Raw genomic sequence first — 20,640 nt, forward strand, 5'->3', positions numbered from 1 at the left:
AAAATAAATAAACATGAAAAGACGAACCACTAGCAATCTGGCAGTGAAGCCAATCAAATTGTTATAGGTGACTTCAGCCATCATAATTTCCTTGTCAGATCTAGTTTTAGAGCATTTTTCAATAGTTGTCTCGTACTTTTCAGGACAGTTTGTTCTACTGCACAGAGAATTTTTTGCCAAATATTCAGTAGAGCTAAAAGAACTGTTTAAAACACAGTTGGAAATGCTTTTTTCTTGAGTCGGTGTTCCAGGAATTTGTTCTAAATCATTAGTCTTACAAACACATTTAGTAATAACCCTAACAGGCTCGTTTTCGCCATAATTGAAAAATATTGCTTTTCCTTCGCTGTTGATAGGTATGCTTGTATATATATTTTTATTGCTACTACATAAACTGCAATTGCTCCTTCCAAAATTAATATACGAATTTTCTAAGAGGTACGCCTCGGTATATTCACTGTGTTGTCGAACATTTTCCATTGCATCTATAAACTGTTCCGCAGTTGCCAATCCATACCTTGGAAGCTTTTCGTTAAACTGGAATTCGTTAATGGAAGATATACCACTATAGAAAATTCACTTAGTTGAATTTTCTATAAAGCTTCACATTTTCGGTTAATGTAATGTAAAGACAAAAAAGAGACTTTGAGCCATAGTGCACAGACCGCGAAGCCTCCTCACCTTTTCACAACAGTAATTTAACGTGGTAACCCATTTTCATTAACTGTAACATTTGTTTCTTATACCATTGTATTTGTTATTCAGATTATCAATATACAAAAAAATATCAACAAATAAATATTTATTTACAAAATTATTTTGTAAACCGTTAATAAAAATATTAGTTACTATAGGTGAGGTGGAGATAACAAAATTCTATAATGTGGCCATATAATAATTCAACAGATGGCAATCATCTGATGATCTCCGCTTCAATTCAAAGTCGCTTAGTAAAATACAAACAAAAGATTTTTTTAACCACCCATTCTGATGTTAGAATTCAAATAACACATGTCTTGCTTGAGGCCTCTGGTCAGGACAAATTACATATAGGAAAGAGGCTTGGGCTTTTTCTTGGGCTGTGGGACTGGGGGTAACGGTTCCCTTTTAAGAGTTAAAATTCAAGGAGGGCAACTAGCCACCCCCCCCCTCCAACTACTCTTCTTTTAACCACACACATTTTACTGAAATTCTGAAATAGCCATTTGGTTCAAAATAGTCCAAAGAACACATGACAATGCCTACAGGGTCGAAACAGCCCCCAGAGCCCAAGGGCAAAGGTTATAAGTTATGTCCTGGGGGCGTATAATGTTTCTATGGAATGTCTGGTCATATAAAATTCAGATTAGGCTCATTTGATTTGAAATGGGAAATTATAGTGCCCTTTTTAAGAGTCAAAAGTGATTCGACAGCAGCCAGCCCTCCCCGCTCATCATTTCCCCAAGAATATCCAATCAAAATTTTGAGATAGTAACCTTTTCAACATAGTTGAAAGGTCTGCAAATTATGCCTTTGAGCAAGACACCCCCCCCCCCCCCCCGCAGCCCTCGGGGCAGGGGTTGTAAGTTCTGCACTGGGGGCTCATAAGGTTCTTATAGAAAGGGTGGTCGAATATACTTCGGAGGGGGCTCATTAGATTCGTAATCAGAATTTTTACTGTTCTTTTTAAGAGTCAAAGTGACCGAACGGCAGCTAACCCCCTCCCCCCCACACACACACACGCACACACACACACACACACACACACACACACACACACACACACACACACACACACACACACACACACACACACATGCGTTGTGATTTCCCAAAATGTGTCCAATAGAAATTTGGAGATAATGATTTTAGTCAAATTAAACTCAGAGACAAAATAAAATAACAAAACGAAAAATAAAATCAAAAAAGGTGAAAAAACTAGAATTTTTCCAGCCAGTGGAAAACCATAAAGAAGAACAAATAAGCAAATATTTGGACAAGGACCTCCGCCACGTCGTCCTCAGGGCCCACCAAAAGAAAAAGAAAAAAAAAACGAAAATCTAACCTTTCGAAGTTTACCTGACAAAGACAAAACAGACACACACACTTGAGTGTCTGTTCTGTCTTTGTCAGGTAAACTTCGAAAGGTTAGATTTTCATTTTTTTTCTTTTTTGTTTGGCACTGAGGACAACTGGGCGGAAGTCCGTGTCGACATATTTGATTATTTCTTCTTCTTTATGGCTTTCCACAGGCTGAAAAAATGCTCGTTTTCCACCTTTTTTGATTTTATTTTCATTTTGTTATTTTATTTCCTCTCTGAGTTTCATTTGTCATGTATAGCCAGTGTGGTCTAAGAATGTATTTGGTTTTATTCAAAATGGTCCAGAGATCATATATAAATGCTTATGGGTTTAATACAAGCCACCAGATCCTGGGGGCGACAGTTTCCTTTTAAGAGTTAAAAGTGAATGAGGGCAACTAGCCCCCCCCCCAACTAATCTTCTTTTTACCACATTTATTTTGTTGAAATTATCAAATAGCCATTTGGTTCAAAATAGTTCAAAGAACACATGAAATGCATACAGGGTTGAAACAACCCCCAGAGCCCTGGGGTAAGGGCTGTAGGTAAAAACCTTATATGCCCTGGAGACATATAAGGTTTTTATGGAATAGGAGGTCGCATTACTTTAGATGGGGCTTATTTGATTTGAAATAGAAGGTTATAGTGCCCTGTTTAAGAGTCGAAAGGGATTTGAGAGCAACAATCCCCCCCACCCATCATTTCCCGAGATGAACATTCAAAAAAAGCTTTGGCACAATTTTTTCAGCATTGTTGAAAGGTCAATAATTATACGTGTGGGGATGTCAACCCCCCTCCCCCGAGGTTTCCAGGTAGGGGCCGTAAGTTAGGCAATTGGTTCATTGTTTACATATAGTATATGTTATTCAGAAAAGATATACATGTTCGACTCCTACTTTCCCAAGATACGACGGGCATTAAGTGAAGTCTTTCGGGGAGCGTGGAAGGGAGTGTTAAACTAAACCAAACCACGTCATTTGGTGCATATGGGTTGTCAAAGGAGCGTGGCGAAGGAATGAATGAGTTCCTACCAGGGTAATAAAGAGTGATTCGAGCGATTGGGTCTAATTGAGCCCCTTGTTTGGAAGGGCCCCACATGTAGTTGAATCTTTCTCGTGAAAAAATTGTAACGAAAATGATTTTGTTGCTTACATCCCATGTTCTCAAGGATCAAATAACAATTCTAGCCATTTCGCCGAATGTCTTATTGTAGCTATTAATATTTAATTCATTAAAAATAGGAATATCTTTATAAAATGTATCCAAATAGTTTCTATGATTAATCAATAAATGGATACAGTCTTGTTCTTTCCAATCTTTCCAGTAAATAGTATATAGTTCATGAGCCAAATTGTGAACGCCAAATTTTAACTTCACTCTGTTCACTAGCCCAGGGTTTTTGTATAGTACTTCGACAGTAGGGCGTTCACCACCATTATAATACCACAGACCAGGTTTATACGTCTTATATGTCTCCAGGTAAAGTTTTAAAAATTGAGCTTTTGCATGGGCAATTTGCACTTGATTTCCCAGGAATTGCCCTTCATCCCATCCCAGAGTCATTTCGTATTTTATATATTTATTTAAAGACTTCACTACAAACACATCATTGTCCAAATATATACCTCCGTATTTCTGAAGTATTTGATTTCGAGCAACGTCAGAGCCATGGTAAAGTCTCCATGGTACACTCAATTTCTGGCCATAAATTTCACTAGGTATTTCTAAATATTTAATAGCGACTTTCCTTTCAAATTTCTCATCTTTTAGCAGCTTTTCCTAATATTCGCCATTGAAGTTGATTTGATTTGCATGAAAATAAATAAATTCAGGATTATGATTTAAGTAAGCACTACGAATACATACATAGTCAACAAAAGTAAAAGTGGTTTTGTTAAACCTTATAAAATGTATAATATTGGGAACTATATCACTGTTACCCTGTGTAGTATTGTTCATTGAAGTGGATCTGAGACTTACACCTTCTGGTTTACTTGAAAAATATAATAGCACTGTAGTGACCAAGAGGCCGCAACATATGATTATAAGAAAAAAAAAATTCTTATGTAAAATTTATTTTTGTTGACAGACATTTCGTAACTAGAGAGGAATGACTTGGATTAAATACTAAACAAAAACCGTATTCATTGTGAAAAAAGTGAACCTTACATAATTCAATTCAGTTGGCAGAGATGGCTTGCTTTGTCTTAGCATCCAAACAAATTAGGAAATTCTTTTGCAATTTTGTGTTTTTCTTTATTCAGAAGATTTGAATAAAAATTAAGACATTATTTTTAATAACCGATACATTAGCTTTCATGACCAATTGGGAATTGTTCCCTCTGCAGCTGGCGGGGCGCTGAGCCTTCATAGAGAGCCGTTTAGGAGCTTATTTTAAAGTAGTGGCTATATCTACTCGCTTTTGTAATTAATTTAACACAATATTTAAAAAGAAATCACTTTTTTGACAAAAAAAAAACGGTATTTTCGTAAACACTATGACGAACGACGTCACAAGTAAAGAGCGAACTTTAGACTTTAGTAACTGAAATATTAATTTAAAATAAAGGTTTTTACAGAATCTAAACCATCATAAGCATGATTTTGCAACACATATGAATTTGACAAGATATTGTAACACTGGTATCTTTTGGAAAGTTCCTTCTCTAGGGTAAGGTGTCATATTTGATTGGCTTCACTGCCAGATTGCTAGTGGTTCGTCTTTTCATGTTTATTTATTTTATTCAATACAGGAGAAAGCCATAGCCACAGCCCAAGAAAAAGCCCAAGCCTCTTTCCTATATGTAATTTGTCCTGACCAGAGGCCTCAAGCAAGACATGTGTTATTTGAATTCTAACATCAGAATGGGTGGTTAAAAAAATCTTTTGTCTGTATTTTACTAAGCGACTCTGAATTTAAGCGGAGATCCTCAGATGATTGCCATCTGTTGAATTATTATATGGCCACATTATAGAATTTTGTTATCTCCACCTCAGCTATAGTAACTAATATTTTTATTAACGGTTTACAAAATAATATGACACCTTACCCTAGAGAAGGAACTTTCCAAAAGATACCAGTGTTACAATATCTTGTCAAATTCATATGTGTTGCAAAATCATGCTTATGATGGTTTAGATTCTGTAAAAACCTTTATTTTAAATTAATATTTCAGTTAATAAAGTCTAAAGTTCGCTATTTACTTGTGACGTCGTTCGTAATAGTGTTTACGAAAATACCGTTTTTTTTTGTCAAAAAAGTGATTTATTTTTAAATATTGTGTTAAATTAATTACAAAAGCGAGTAGATATAGCCACTACTTTAAAATGAGCTCCTAAACGGCTCTCTATGAAGGCTCAGCGCCCCGCCAGCTGCAGAGGGAACAATTCCCAATTGGTCATGAAAGCTAATGTATCGGTTATTAAAAATAATGTCTTAATTTTTATTCAAATCTTCTGAATAAAGAAAAACACAAAATTGCAAAAGAATTTCCTAATTTGTTTGGATGCTAAGACAAAGCAAGCCATCTCTGCCAACTGAATTGAATTATGTAAGGTTCACTTTTTTCACAATGAATACGGTTTTTGTTTAGTATTTAATCCAAGTCATTCCTCTCTAGTTACGAAATGTCTGTCAACAAAAATAAATTTTACATAAGAATTTTTTTTTTCTTATAATAATATTTTGCGGCCTCTTGGTCACTACAGTGCTATTATATTTTTCAAGTAAACCAGAAGGTGTAAGTCTCAGATCCACTTCAATTAACAATACTACACAGGGTAACAGTGATATAGTTCCCAATATTATACATTTTATAAGGTTTAACAAAACCACTTTTACTTTTGTTGACTATGTATGTATTCGTAGTGCTTACTTAAATCATAATCCTGATTTTATTTATTTTCATGCAAATCAAATGAACTTCAATGGCGAATATTGGGAAAAGCTACTAAAAGATGAGAAATTTGAAAGAAAAGTCGCTATTAAATATTTAGAAATATCTAGTGAAATTTATGGCCAGAAATTGAGTGTACCATGGAGACTTTATTATGGCTCTGACGTTGCTCGAAATCAAATACTTCAGAAATACGGAGGTATATATTTGGACAATGATGTGTTTGTGGTGAAGTCATTAAATAAATATCTAAAATATGAAATGACTCTGGGATGGGATGAAGGGCAATTCCTGGGAAATCAAGTGCAAATTGCCCATGCAAAAGCTCAATTTTTAAAACTTTACCTGGAGACATATAAGACGTATAAACCTGGTCTGTGGTATTATAATGGTGGTGAACGCCCTACTGTCAAAGTACTATACAAAAACCCTGGGCTAGTGAACAGAGTGAAGCTAAAATTTGGTGTTCACAATTTGGCTCATGAACTATATACTATTTACTGGAAAGACTGGAAAGAACAAGACTGTATCCATTTATTGATTAATCATAGAAACTATTTGGATACATTTTATAAAGATATTCCTATTTTTAATGAATTAAATATTAATAGCTACAATAAGACATTCGGCGAAATGGCTAGAATTGTTATTTGATCCTTGAGAACATGGGATGTAAGCAACAAAATCATTTTCGTTAAAATTTTTTCACGAGAAAGATTCAACTACATGTGGGGCCCTTCCAAACGAGGGGCTCAATTAGACCCAATCGCTCGAATCACTCTTTATTACCCTGGTAGGAACTCATTCATTCCTTCGCCACGCTCCTTTGACAACCCATATGCACCAAATGACGTGGTTTGGTTTAGTTTAACACTCCCTTCCACGCTCCCCAAAAGACTCCACTTAATGCCCGTCGTATCTTGGGAAAGTAGGAGTCGAACATGCATATCTTTTCTGAATAACATATACTATATGTAAACAATGAACCAATTGCCTAACTTACGGCCCCTACCTGGAAACCTGGGGGGAGGGGGGTTGAAATCCCCACACGTATAATTATTGACCTTTCAACAATGCTGAAAAAATTGTGCCAAAGCTTTTTTTGAATGTTCATCTCGGGAAATGATGGGTGGGGGGGATTGTTGCTCTCAAATCCCTTTCGACTCTTAAACAGGGCACTATAACCTTCTATTTCAAATCAAATAAGCCCCATCTAAAGTAATGCGACCTCCTATTCCATAAAAACCTTATATGTCTCCAGGGCATATAAGGTTTTTACCTACAGCCCTTACCCCAGGGCTCTGGGGGTTGTTTCAACCCTGTATGCATTTCATGTGTTCTTTGAACTATTTTGAACCAAATGGCTATTTGATAATTTCAACAAAATAAATGTGGTAAAAAGAAGATTAGTGGGGGGGGGGGCTAGTTGCCCTCATTCACTTTTAACTCTTAAAAGGAAACTGTCGCCCCCAGGATCTGGTGGCTTGTATTAAACCCATAAGCATTCATATATGATCTCTGGACCATTTTGAATAAAACCAAATACATTCTTAGACCACACTGGCTATACATGACAAATGAAACTCAGAGAGGAAATAAAATAACAAAATGAAAATAAAATCAAAAAAGGTGGAAAACCAGCATTTTGTCAGCCTGTGGAAAGCAATAAAGAAGAAGAAATAATCAAATATGTCGACAAGGACTTCCGCCAAGTCGTCCACAGTGCCAAAAAAAAAAGAAAAAAAATGAAAATCTAACCTTTCGAAGTTTACCTGACAAAGACAGAACAGACACTCACGTGTGTGTGTCTGTTTTGTGTTTGTCAGGTAAACTTCGAAAGGTTAGATTTTCGTTTTTTTTTTTTTTTTTTTTGGTGGGCACTGTGGACGACTTGGCGGAGGTCCTTGTCCAAATATTTGCTTATTTCTTCTTCTTCATGGTTTTCCACTGGCTGGAAAAATTCTAGTTTTTTCACCTTTTTTGATTTTATTTTTCGTTTTGTTATTTTATTTCGTCTCTGAGTTTAATTTGACTAAAATCATTATCTCCAAATTTCTATTGGACACATTTTGGGAAAACACAACGCATGTGTGTGTGTGTGTGTGTGTGTGTGTGTGTGTGTGTGTGTGTGTGTGTGTGTGTGTGTGTGTGTGTGTGTGTGTGTGTGTGTGTGTGTGTGTGTGTGTGTGTGTGTGGGGGGGGAGGGGGTTAGCTGCCGTTCGATCACTTTGACTCTTAAAAAGAACAGTAAAAATTCTGATTACGAATCTAATGAGCCCCCTCCGAAGTATATTCGACCACCCTTTCTATAAGAACCTTATGAGCCCCCAGTGCAGAACTTACAACCCCTGCCCCGAGGGCTGCGGGGGGGGGGGGGGGGGTGTCTTGCTCAAAGGCATAATTTGCAGACCTTTCAACTATGTTGAAAAGGTTACTATCTCAAAATTTTGATTGGATATTCTTGGGGAAATGATGAGCGGGGAGGGCTGGCTGCTCTCAAATCACTTTTGACTCTTAAAAAGGGCACTATAATTTCCCATTTCAAATCAAATGAGCCTAATCTGAATTTTATATGACCAGACATTCCATAGAAACATTATACGCCCCCAGGACATAACTTATAACCTTTGCCCTTGGGCTCTGGGGGCTGTTTCGACCCTGTAGGCATTGTCATGTGTTCTTTGGACTATTTTGAACCAAATGGCTATTTCAGAATTTCAGTAAAATGTGTGTGGTTAAAAGAAGAGTAGTTGGAGGGGGGGGGGGGGGCTAGTTGCCCTCCTTGAATTTTAACTCTTAAAAGGGAACCGTTACCCCCAGTCCCTTGTGGCTTGTATTAACCCCATGAGCATTGATATATGGTCCCTGGACTATTTTGAATAAATTCGTTATCTCAAAATTTCTATTGGACTCATTTTTGGAAAACACAATGTGTGTGTGTGGGGGGGGGGGGAGGGGGGATAGCTGCCGTTCGATCACTTTGACTCTTAAAAAGAACAATAGAAATTCTGATTATTAAAAAGTACATTGAAACTTCTGATTACCAATCAAAGTGACTCCTCCGAAGTTTGTAAGATAGCTCTTTATGTAAAAACATTTATTGCCCCTAGGGCATACTTATGACCCTTGCCCTGAGGGATTTGGGGGAGAGGGGTTTCATCCTCGAAGACAAAATTCAAAGTTCGTTCTTTAGTATAAGATTAATGTAAATTATGTAATTATTGCAATAAACGATTATTGACACAAAAAAATTAAATTGTGTATTGACAGATTGACCTTTAAATTTGAAGCAAGCATGATATTCTAAACAAATGTCTTTTATGCTGCAAATAATTTGTTAAAGTGGTTGCAGCGCTAGTTTCAACAAAGTAAAGAACATACTCTGGCCCATAGTAACCGATAGTCTAATAACATACTTGAAAAAATTGAGTCTAAACTGCCATTTGAAGGGGATTTAGGAATGGTAACTATTATTTTGTTTAACTTTATAGCAGCAGCTTCTTGCCAAAACAAATTTGCAAATTTTTTGAAAACTAGCCTGATAGTCCAAAAAAATGTGTCAGATTGAAGGGAACCTGCACCATTTGAATCGTCATTAGTGTTGGGTGACATTGGATATCGATATATTGCACCAAATATCGATATCGAACATCGAAACATAAATATTGATACCGAAAACTATATTATTTCGGCCTTTTCTGGTATCTACCGGTGAACATCCAGCAGAAGAGATCCAATATAGAAAATTGTTTTGCAAATGGTAGGGAAGAAAAACAATCTATTCAATATACTGACTCGTACATGAAGATACACATCATGCATAGCTATATCCACAGAAAGGATAGCCCTTTCTGAAATAACGTTCAGTGAGGTTTGGCTCTCAAATGTTGGTGAAAACCTCCAAAAGCTTGGCTAGATAAAATACCTCCTAGGCTTATAGGCTTTGCTGAGATCACACTCGTTAAAATAGCCACATACCTGAATCCGCGTTTCTAGAATTTATATATTACCCCTGACGATCCTCTCCAAGCTGAGAGCAAAATAGCGTGGGACATGCATTGGGCCTTTCTGATATTACTGTAAATTCTTAACGAATATAGTTAAAATAATCATCTATATAATGATCCCTTTTATTACTTCAGTTACTATGGGCTGCAGTTTGTTCGTTAATGTAATTTTTGACATCAGTGGCGGTCGAAGGCGCCCATTTGAGCTACACTCCGCCGGGTACAATAGATAGAAAGGCCTTAAATAGGTAATAATTAAGTTGTAAAACGAGAAAACCTGGTAATCAGGAGCAGGGTTTTATGCATATATATATATATATATATATATATATATATATATATATATATATATATATATATATATATCAGGAGCAGGGTTTTTGCATATATATATATATATATATATATATAATATATATATATATATATATATATATATATATATATATATATATATATATATATATATATATATATATATATATCAGTTATTATTAATTGTGAATCTGGCACCATACCCAAGAGAAGCAACTTTTCACGATACGTGTGTTGCATTATCCTGTCAAAAGATAAGTGTGTTGCAACATCATGCTTGTGATGATTTATTTTTATGTTTTAGTTACTTTGGGCTAGAGTTCGTTCTTTACTCTAAAACCTGGAATAATTGACAAAAACCATTTATGATGAACTATATCGGTCCTTTATATAACCACAGCCCTTTGTAAAGTTTTTAGTTACTATGCTCAGGTTTGTTCTTCCCTAGGTTTCAGCAATCTCTACAACCATGACATTGATGGTACTTATATAATCCCACGTTTTAATGAACTCAATCAAGCTTTTATGCATTGACGTCAGTTGCAGCAGGAGTTTTTTATATGATATATGATTACAAACAGGAAAAAACCTACCGCTTTTTCTTCATTGAAATAGTAAGAGACGAACCTCAAAGAATCAAGTAGAAAACTAATTTCAATGTATGCAATGGTTTGTTATTCCAACGATCGCTTTTTAATGTAATGCTCTACTGCAACTGAAGCTGTTGTCTTAGTTGTCTGTAGCTGTTGGCTTTATTGCACTTGCACCTGTTGGTTTTGTTATTCCTTTAACTGTTGGGCTAATTGTCTACAGCTGCTTGCTATATTGTATCTTCAGCGGTTGGATTAGTTGCTTGTAGCGTTTGTCGTCAACTGTTTGCCTTATTGTAGCTAGAGCTATTGGCTTAGTTGTTCCTGAATATTGTATAAGGTACTATGGGCTACTGTTCATTCCTTAATGTAATTTAACCCAATTAATTTCCTTTAAATTGAGCTATTGAACAACCCTCTACGATGTTCCAGTGCCAAGCTATCTCTGGATACAAAAAAAAAGAAAAGAGAAAAAAATATCCCGTTTGGGGAGAATAACGTGGTTGAAGTCAATTTTCTTGATTTTCAAGCCAATATATTTCCCTTGCTGTTCAAGCCAAGGGACACAAAGTTTCCTATACAGGGGTTTCGGACAAGGCGGTTCTAATGGTGTACTTTTTGTTTTGATGTGACTCCTTTGTTAGGAACTATGGGTTTTTATATTTCTTAACATTAGACGTGATCGTCTCTTACTAGGTTGCTAGCTACCGCTGCAACCCGGATAACTACACCTGTAACCACCATATATCAGTTAGTATGGGAGAGAGATCATTCTTTACTGTAAACATTGGAGGTGATCGTCTCTTACTAGGTTGCTAGCTACCGCTGCAACCCGGATTGTTTTAAAAATAATTTGTTTAAGTTACAAAAGGTTTTTAACCCCATTATTTCCTTTAAAATGAGCCATTGAACAACTCTCAACTATGTTCCAGTGCCAAGTTATCTGTGGAAAAGAAAAAAAAAGAAAAAAAAGATGCCGTTTAGACAGAATGCTGTAGTAGCTGCCACTTTTCTTGATTTTCAAGGCAATATATTTCCCTTGATGTTTAAGCCAAGGGGCAGAAAGTTTCCTATACAGGTATTTTGAACAAAGCGGTTCTAATGGTGTACTTTTTGTTTTGATTTTACTCTTTTCTTAGGAGTTATGGGTTTTTATATTTCTTAACATTGGACTGATCGTTTCTTACTAGGTTGCTAGCTACAAATGCAACCCGGATTAGATTTATAAATTAGATTACAGCTAGAGCTGCAACCATGATACTACAATCACTCCACTTGTTAACGTTAAATAAAACTTTACCAGCCTATAATATAGTTAAGTTGCCTATGTAAGCTAGTATAGGCAAGAGTTCGTTCTTTATTGTAACTATACAGGGGTTTCGGACAAGGCGGTTCTAATGGTGTACTTTTTGTTTTGATCTGACTCCTTTTTTAGGAGCTATGGTTTTTTATATTTCTTAACATTGGACGTGATCGTCTCTTACTAGGTTGCTAGCTACCGCTGCAACCCGGATTTCTGAGAAGGCACCGTAACATCGGTTTTTGCATTCTCTTTTGATTTTAAGTGCTCTTTTCGATGTTTTTTCAGCATGCCTATACTACTAAAGTGACATCCACATATAGTGCAATTGTGACCAGTGTGATCCTTTATATGTGTACTCAGGTATTCTCTGCTGAATGTTTTTCCGCATAATTCACAAAGTCGGTACCTATCCTCATCTTTTAAATGGGAAAGTTCATGCCGACGTCTTGCATGCTTTGTTCGAAAATAGACAGAACAATGTACACACTTAAACGGTTTTTCGTTAGTATGAAGTCTAAAGTGATCAACAAGACCCCCTGGCCTTGTTAGCATTTTCTTACAAACAGAGCATTCGTACATAGTAAAATATTATTCAATAGGTAATATTATCTAGTTAACAAGACAGAGCTGCAATTAGAATAAAATGATCCGTACTTTTAACTTAACCTTGACGAATTTCTTAAAAATATTACAGGTTAAATCTCTTTCCATAACTCTGATATAATCAAATGAATATTTTTGCTCTTTTTTTAAACACTCGGAAACTAGATTTCTAAAAACTAAGACTATGCGGATATAACAAACTGAAATAGAAACCGTGGTCGCAGCCGTACTTTCTGCTTAGAAAAGGACATGCCCCGGTCCTTAGTAACTAAAAATTGAAGAATAATTAAAAAAACAACTGCCAAGTAAGAAAAGATTGTCACTTGTTAGTTTTATTTTTTGTTAGGTTCTGGTTTAATAACAAGCCGACATGATTTCTTTGTTGTTAAGCAAAGAGATTCTGGGTGACAGCTGCTGCTGCAACCCGGATACTGCTAGATTCTGGATAGCTTGTAGCTAACCCTGGAACCACCGTATATCAGTTACTATGGGCGAGAGATCGTTCTATACTGTAAACATATATCAGTTACTATGGGCGAGAGATCGTTCTTTACTGTGACCAAAGCAAACAAATAAATTGTTTGAGTCTTAAATTATAATCTTAGTTACTATGGGCTGAAGCTCGTTCCTTGCTGTAACTATGGACTAAAGTTCGTTCTTTAATGCAATCTTACTAGGTTGCTAGCTACCGCTGCAACCCGGATTGACAGATCAGATTATGTAAACGCTGATTACAAACAGGAAAATGCCTACGGCTTTTTCTTCTCTGGAGCAGTAAGAGACAACTCTCAAAGAATCAGGCAGCTAACTAAGTCCAATGTATGCAATGGTTTGGTATTCCAACGATTGTCTTTTAATGTAACTACCATTGCAACCCGGAATATATTAAAGATTTGAGTTACTATTAGCGAGAGTTCGTTCTTTATTATAAAATTTTTACTTATGATGATTTCTTAAGGAACATAATTAAAATTTCTTAATATAATAAAAATAATTTGATTAATCTTAATTACAAAAGATTTTTAACCCCATTAATTTCCTTTAAAATGAGCCATTGAACAACTCTCCACGATGTTCCAGTACCATGCTATCTGTTGAATTACTAACCTATACTACAATTAAGTGGCGTGTAAAATTTAGTATAGGCAAGAGGTCGTTCTTTATTATAATAAGAGACGAACCTCAAACGATCAAGTAGCTAACTAAGTCCAATGTATGCAATAATTTCTTATTCCAATGATCGTCTTTTAATGTATAAAATTGCTATAAAGTTCGTTAAAACGATCTGATAGACAATACTGATGGATAGAGTTTGGTCTTTAAGTTATCATATACTGTTAAAATTCTTTGTTATATGAACATTTCTTGGTGTAGTGGTTAGCACTTAAGACTTTGAATCCTGCGATTCGAGTTCAAATCCTGGTGGACGGTCGTTATTAAATGTAGCTTACTTATACTATCATTTAGGTTTCTGCTGTAATTCTTGTTTTCAAAATTAAATTAGTTGCTATCGCCTAGAGTTAGTTCTTTACCACATCGTAATAATTTGTTTTATAATAATAATTAATTTTGTTAATTACAAAAGGTTTCTATATACAGCAGTTTCCTTTAAAATGAGCCATTACACAGCTCTTTACTATGACAACGAACCGTTTGATTTAATACTTAAGTTACTATGGGTTAAAGTTCGTTCCTTATTGTAATTTCAGGTATTTTTCTAGTCTAAATTAAAAGATTAAAACTATTGTTCAGACACCATAAATATTTTTTCAGTTTATAACTTTAGCGATTCTGAACTAAAAACGAAAATAAAATAAAAATTAATTTTTTCAATTTTTACGTCACGTCGCTAATTAAGTCATATATGGTTATTAGTACACAATATTCGTTCTTTATTATAATCGTCTCTTACTAGGTTGCTAGCTACCGCTGCAACCCGGATAATGAGCCATTGAACAACTCTCTACAATGTTCCAGTGCCATGCTATCTGTTGAATTACTAACCTATACTATAATTAAGTGGCGTATAAAATTTAGTATAGGTAAGAGGTCGTTCTTTATTATATTCTCTGTAATGTTCATCATTACCATACCGTTCTTTTGCTCTCTCAATTATTACTTCTCGATACGCCTGGTCGGTTGAATACCTTTTTTTGCTCTCTCAATTATTACTTCTCGATACACCTGGTCGGTTGAATACCTTTGCTTTTTTCTTTTCAAGTTACTATCTCTGTTGTTTGTGTAGTACTCTTTCTTCAACTTGCGTATAGCCTGCTTTGATCTAACCATTATTCTAATCAAGAATGAGAGAATTTTCAGTTTTGACTTTCCTTATATACTAATTATGACGTCACTCTATTCACGTCATAGCTCTAATATAAAACTATGATGATCTTATATAGTAATTATGACGTCACTGCATCAAAAATACAGTTTTTATTGGAAAAATTTATTCTCTTTTAGAAATAATTTATTTTAGTTACTATAGATTTTTAACCCAATTAATTTCCTTTAAAATGAGCTACTGAACAACCCTCTACGATGTTCCAGTGCCAAGCTATCTCTGGATACAAAAAAAAAAGAAAAAAATATCCCTTGTGACGAGAATAACGTGGTTAAAGTCAATTTTCTTGATTTTAAAGCCAATATATTTCCATTGCTGTTCAAGCCAAGGGACAGAAAGTTTCCTATACAGGGGTTTCGGACAAGGCGGTTCTAATGGTGTACTTTTTGTTTTGATCTGACTCCTTTTTTAGGAGCTATGGGTTTTTATATTTCTTAACATTGGACGTGATCGTCTCTTACTAGGTTGCTAGCTACCGCTGCAACCCGGATAATCAAACTGAAGGTCCAAAATAATTGGGAGGGAGATCATTCAAACGTGAATTTAAAGCTCTTTTTTAAGCGACCATACAGATTGGACAAGAGAAAAATCTTGTTTTCTTGCTATTTTAGGGCACAAAACTACGACTTCACGCCGAAGAAGATGAATTTGTAATTAATCAAATTCTGAAAACCTAATTGATTTAAAAGAACGAGTAACTATATTTTAGGCTTTCCAGTTGTAAAAGAAGTAACGCCACAACAGTGGCAGCAGTGGATTCAACCAAGTTGATCCGCTTTATTTATAATACCGTCGCAACCCGGATTCCAGTTACTATGGGTGATAGTTCGTCCTTTAATGTAATTTTTTTAGGAGTTATGGGTTTTTATATTTCTTAACATTGGACGTGATCGTCTCTTACTATATTGCTAGCTACCGCTGCAACCCGTATTACATACAGGAAAAAGCCTATGGCTTTTTCTTCTTTTAAATAGCAAGAGACGAACCTCAAACGATCAAGTAGCTAACTAAGTCAATTTTATGCAATAATTTTTTTATTCCAATGATCGTCTTTTAATGTAATGTTAAGTGGCATATACAAGTTAGTATAGGCAACGGTTTGTTCCTTATAATACTAACTATTATTTTAATCCTTTGGTTACTATGGGGTAAAATTCATTCTTTAATGTAATTTTATATTTCTTAACATTAGACGTGATCGTCTCTTCTTAGGTTGCTAGTTACCACTGCAACCAGGTTGCCTATGCAAGTTAGTATACGCAAGAGTTCGTTCTTTACTGTATCTACTTGACACTTCTTCTATGTAATGACTTAGTTCCTTGTACGAGCCCTCGACTTTTAGTAGATTAATATGTTGTATAATCTTACATTTTGATACTGCCTTATATACGCTATTAATGAAACAGTTCAAGACAGGAAAATGTGGAGCTAGTGCCCTTAGAGAACGCAAATAGCTCTGACATCCCTCATTTGGGCTACAGTATAACGAATGCCCATGCTTTCTTGTGTCCCTGTAATTGATTTCACAATAATCCAAGCCGCCAAGGTAGAAATTAACCACTTTGTCAGTTGAAAATTTTAATGCTATATTATTTTCAAGGATATCAAAAAGAATTTGACATAATTCAATATCCGTCGGATAGAGCTTGCAGATATCAGGGTGACATTGCCAAGTAACCTGCTGCCCAATTTTTGGTTTTGAATGTTTACTCAGATTGTTATAGGTGACTTCAGCCATCATAATTTCCTTGTCAGATCTAGATTCAGAGCATTCTTCAATAGTTGTCTCGTACTTTTCAGGACAGTTTGTTCTACTACACAGAGAATTTTTTGCCAAATATTCAGTAGAACTAAAAGAACTGTTTAAAACACAGTTAGAAATGCTTTTTTCTTGAGTCGGTGCTCCAGGAATTTGTTCTAAATCATTAGTCTTACAAACACATTTACTAATAACCCTAACAGGCTCGTTTTCGCCATAATTGAAAAACATTACTTTTCCTTCGCTGTTGATAGGTATGCTTGTGTATATGTTTTTATTGCTGCTACATAAACTGCAATTGCTCCTTCCAAAATTAATATACGAATTTTCAAAGAAGTACGCCTCCGTATATTCACTGTGTTGTCGAACATTTTCCATTGCATCTGTAAACTGTTCCGCAGTTGCCAATCCATACCTTGGAAGCTTTTCATTAAACTGACAACATTTCTTTTGGATATTACTATGAAGCTTTGCCAAGGAATTTCTAGCCGACTTTTCAACAGCATCCGCTCTTTCAAAGAGAATTTTAATCTGTAATTTTGAATACTTTTCGTGATCCTGGTAAAACATGCGTAAAATGTTTCTCAATTTACGAAGATCAGCCTGCATTTTTGCCATCTTCTTGTATTTCTGAATGTAATTTTTCCCTTTGTCCTTATGCGTTCTTCGGTACAACCTCGCAGAGAATTTAATTTTTTCATTATAGCTTTTGTCACCCCAGTATCTACCCATTATTCTGGTAGCAACTTTTTTCTTATGTTTGTTTCGGTAATCTTCATCATTATCATACCGTTCCCTGCTCTTTTGTCTAGCCTGCTCAATTCTTGCTTCTCTGTAATGTTCATCATTACCATACCGTTCCTTGATCTTTTGTTTGGCTGTCTCAATTTTTGCATGTCTATAATCTTCATCATTGTGATAACGTTCCCTGCTCTTTTGTCTAGCCTGCTCAATTGTTGCTTCTCTATAAAGTTTATCATTGTGATAACGCTCCTTGATCTTTTGTTTAGCCTGCTCAATTCTTTCTTCTCTGTAATGTTAATCATTACCATACCGTTCCTTGATCTTTTGTTTGGCTGTCTCAATTTTTGCATATCTATAATCTTCATCATTGTGATAACACATCTTGCTGTTTTCTTTTGCTCTCTCAATTATTACTTCTCGATACGCCTGGTCGGTTGAATACCTTTGTTTTTTTCTTTTCAAGTTACTATCTCTGTTGTTTGTGTAGTACTCTTTCTTCAACTTGCGTATAGCCTGCTTTGATCTAACCATTATTCTAATCAAGAATGAGAGAATTTTCAGTTTTGACTTTCCTTATATACTAATTATGACGTCACTCTATTCACGTCATAACTCTAATATAAAACTATGATGACGTTCATTATTTATCTAGTAGGGTTTCAGACAAGGTATTTCTAATGATTTAGCATTGGACTGATCGTCTCTTACTAGGTTGCTAGCTACTGCTGCAACCCAAATTCACATATATATTTATTTATGAGAGGCAGCCTGGCCGAGTGGTCCAAGGCACTGGTGTTAGCCACCAGTCTCTTCAGAGGCGTGGGTTCAATTCTTACCGCTGGTATACGATTATGTTTGAAAGACTGCAGTGTGAAAAGACATCAAAATGCAGTTTTTGGTGGAAAAATTTATTCTCTTTTAGAAATAATTTATTTTAGTTAATATAGATTTTTAACCCAATTAATTTCCATTAAAATTAGCTATTTAACAACCCTCTAAGATGTTCCAGTGCCAAGCTATCTCTGGATACAAAAAAAAAAAAAAAGAAAAAACGAAAAAAATATCCCGTTTAGGCAGAATGTTGTAGTAGCTGCCACTTTTCTTGATTTTCAAGCCAATATATTTCCCTTGCTGTTCAAGCCAAGGGACAGAAATTTCACTATGCAGGGGTTTCGGACAAGGCGGTTCTAATGGTGTACTTTTTGTTTTGATCTGACTCTTTTTTTAAGAACTATGGGTTATTATATTTCTTAACATTGGACGTGATCGTCTCTTACTAGGTTGCTAGCTACCGCTGCAACCCGGCCCTAGCATAAAACAAAACTAATTTTAAAATTTTCAGGTATTTATCTTGTTTGAATTACAAAATTAGTATTATTGGTTAGACACCATAAATATTTTTGCAGTTTACATAATAAGTTTAGCGATTCTGGACTGAAAACTAAAATAATTGCATTTATGAGACAATAATATGGAGATATGTACTTTACGGGTTACAAACCAAAAAAAGTTTGGTTCCAGGATACAATAATAAATTTGAACTGAGATGAAAAAAATTTTCTTCCAGGAGACAAAAAGCAAAACTAATTTTAGAATTTTCATGTATCTTCGAACATTTGAACCTTTTATAATTTATAATGATGTATAATATAAATACTGTAATCTTAAGTATAGTGAAGTTGCGTATTTATTATAATTCAACAGCATCCGCTCTTTCAAAGAGAATTTTAATCTGTAATTTTGAATACTTTTCGTGATCCTGGTAAAACATGCGTAAAATGTTTCTCAATTTACGAAGATCAGCCTGCATTTTTGCCAAATTCTTGTATTTCTGAATGTAATTTTTCCCTTTGTCCTTATGCGTTCTTCGGTACAACCTCGCAGAGAATTTAATTTTTTCATTATAGCTTTTGTCACCCCAGTATCTACCCATTATTCTGGTAGCAACTTTTTTCTTATGTTTGTTTCGGTAATCTTCATCATTATCATACCGTTCCCTGCTCTTTTGTCTAGCCTGCTCAATTCTTGCTTCTCTGTAATGTTCATCATTACCATACCGTTCCTTGATCTTTTGTTTGGCTGTCTCAATTTTTGCATGTCTATAATCTTCATCATTGTGATAACGTTCCCTGCTCTTTTGTCTAGCCTGCTCAATTGTTGCTTCTCTATAAAGTTTATCATTGTGATAACGCTCCTTGATCTTTTGTTTAGCCTGCTCAATTCTTGCTTCTCTGTAATGTTCATCATTACCATACCGTTCCTTGATCTTTTGTTTGGCTGTCTCAATTTTTGCATGTCTATAATCTTCATCATTGTGATAACACATCTTGCTGTTTTCTTTTGCTCTCTCAATTATTACTTCTCGATACGCCTGGTCGGTTGAATACCTTTGCTTTTTTCTTTTCAAGTTACTATCTCTGTTGTTTGTGTAGTACTCTTTCTTCAACTTGCGTATAGCCTGCTTTGATCTAACCATTATTCTAATCAAGAATGAGAGAATTTTCAGTTTTGACTTCCCTTATATACTAATTATGACGTCACTCTATTCACGTCATAACTCTAATATAAAACTATGATGACGTTCATTATTTATCTAGTAGGGTTTCAGACAAGGTATTTAAAATGATGTACTTTTGTTTTGATCTGACTCTATTTTTAGGAGTTTTGGGTTTTTATATTTCTTAGCATTGGACTGATCGTCTCTTACTAGGTTGCTAGCTACTGCTGCAACCCAAATTCACATATATATTTATTTATGAGAGGCAGCCTGGCCGAGTGGTCCAAGGCACTGGTGTTAGCCACCAGTCTCTTCAGAGGCGTGGGTTCAATTCTTACCGCTGGTATACGATTATGTTTGAAAGACTGCAGTGTGAAAAGACATCAAAATGCAGTTTTTGGTGGAAAAATTTATTCTCTTTTAGAAATAATTTATTTTAGTTACTATAGATTTTTAACCCAATTAATTTCCTTTAAAATGAGCTATTGAACAACCCTCTACGATGTTCCAGTGCCAAGCTAT

At 35.2% G+C, this 20,640-nt stretch overlaps 2 protein-coding genes and 1 pseudogene across 2 annotated transcripts; 1 reads left to right on the top strand and 2 right to left on the bottom strand.

Moving 5' to 3' along the window:
- Positions 1-3,230: 3,230 nt before the first annotated feature.
- LOC148941396 (uncharacterized) lies at positions 3,231-4,019 on the bottom strand (annotated as a pseudogene).
- A 656-nt stretch (positions 4,020-4,675) lies between these two features.
- Positions 4,676-6,610, top strand: LOC148941397 (uncharacterized). Its single transcript, XM_089104161.1, has 2 exons — positions 4,676-4,731; positions 5,788-6,610. The coding sequence occupies exons 1-2, from the start codon at positions 4,676-4,678 to the stop codon at positions 6,608-6,610; spliced, it is 879 nt and encodes a 292-aa protein (XP_088960287.1).
- A 5,753-nt stretch (positions 6,611-12,363) lies between these two features.
- Positions 12,364-12,750, bottom strand: LOC148941398 (zinc finger and BTB domain-containing protein 41-like). The gene has a single exon (XM_089104162.1). The coding sequence runs from the start codon at positions 12,748-12,750 to the stop codon at positions 12,364-12,366; it is 387 nt and encodes a 128-aa protein (XP_088960288.1).
- Positions 12,751-20,640: the final 7,890 nt, after the last annotated feature.

Source organism: Artemia sp. Qi Xiang Cuo, chromosome 18, assembly GCF_049724085.1.
Source record: "Artemia sp. Qi Xiang Cuo chromosome 18, ASM4972408v1, whole genome shotgun sequence".
NCBI classification, from domain to species: Eukaryota; Metazoa; Arthropoda; class Branchiopoda; order Anostraca; family Artemiidae; genus Artemia; species Artemia sp. Qi Xiang Cuo.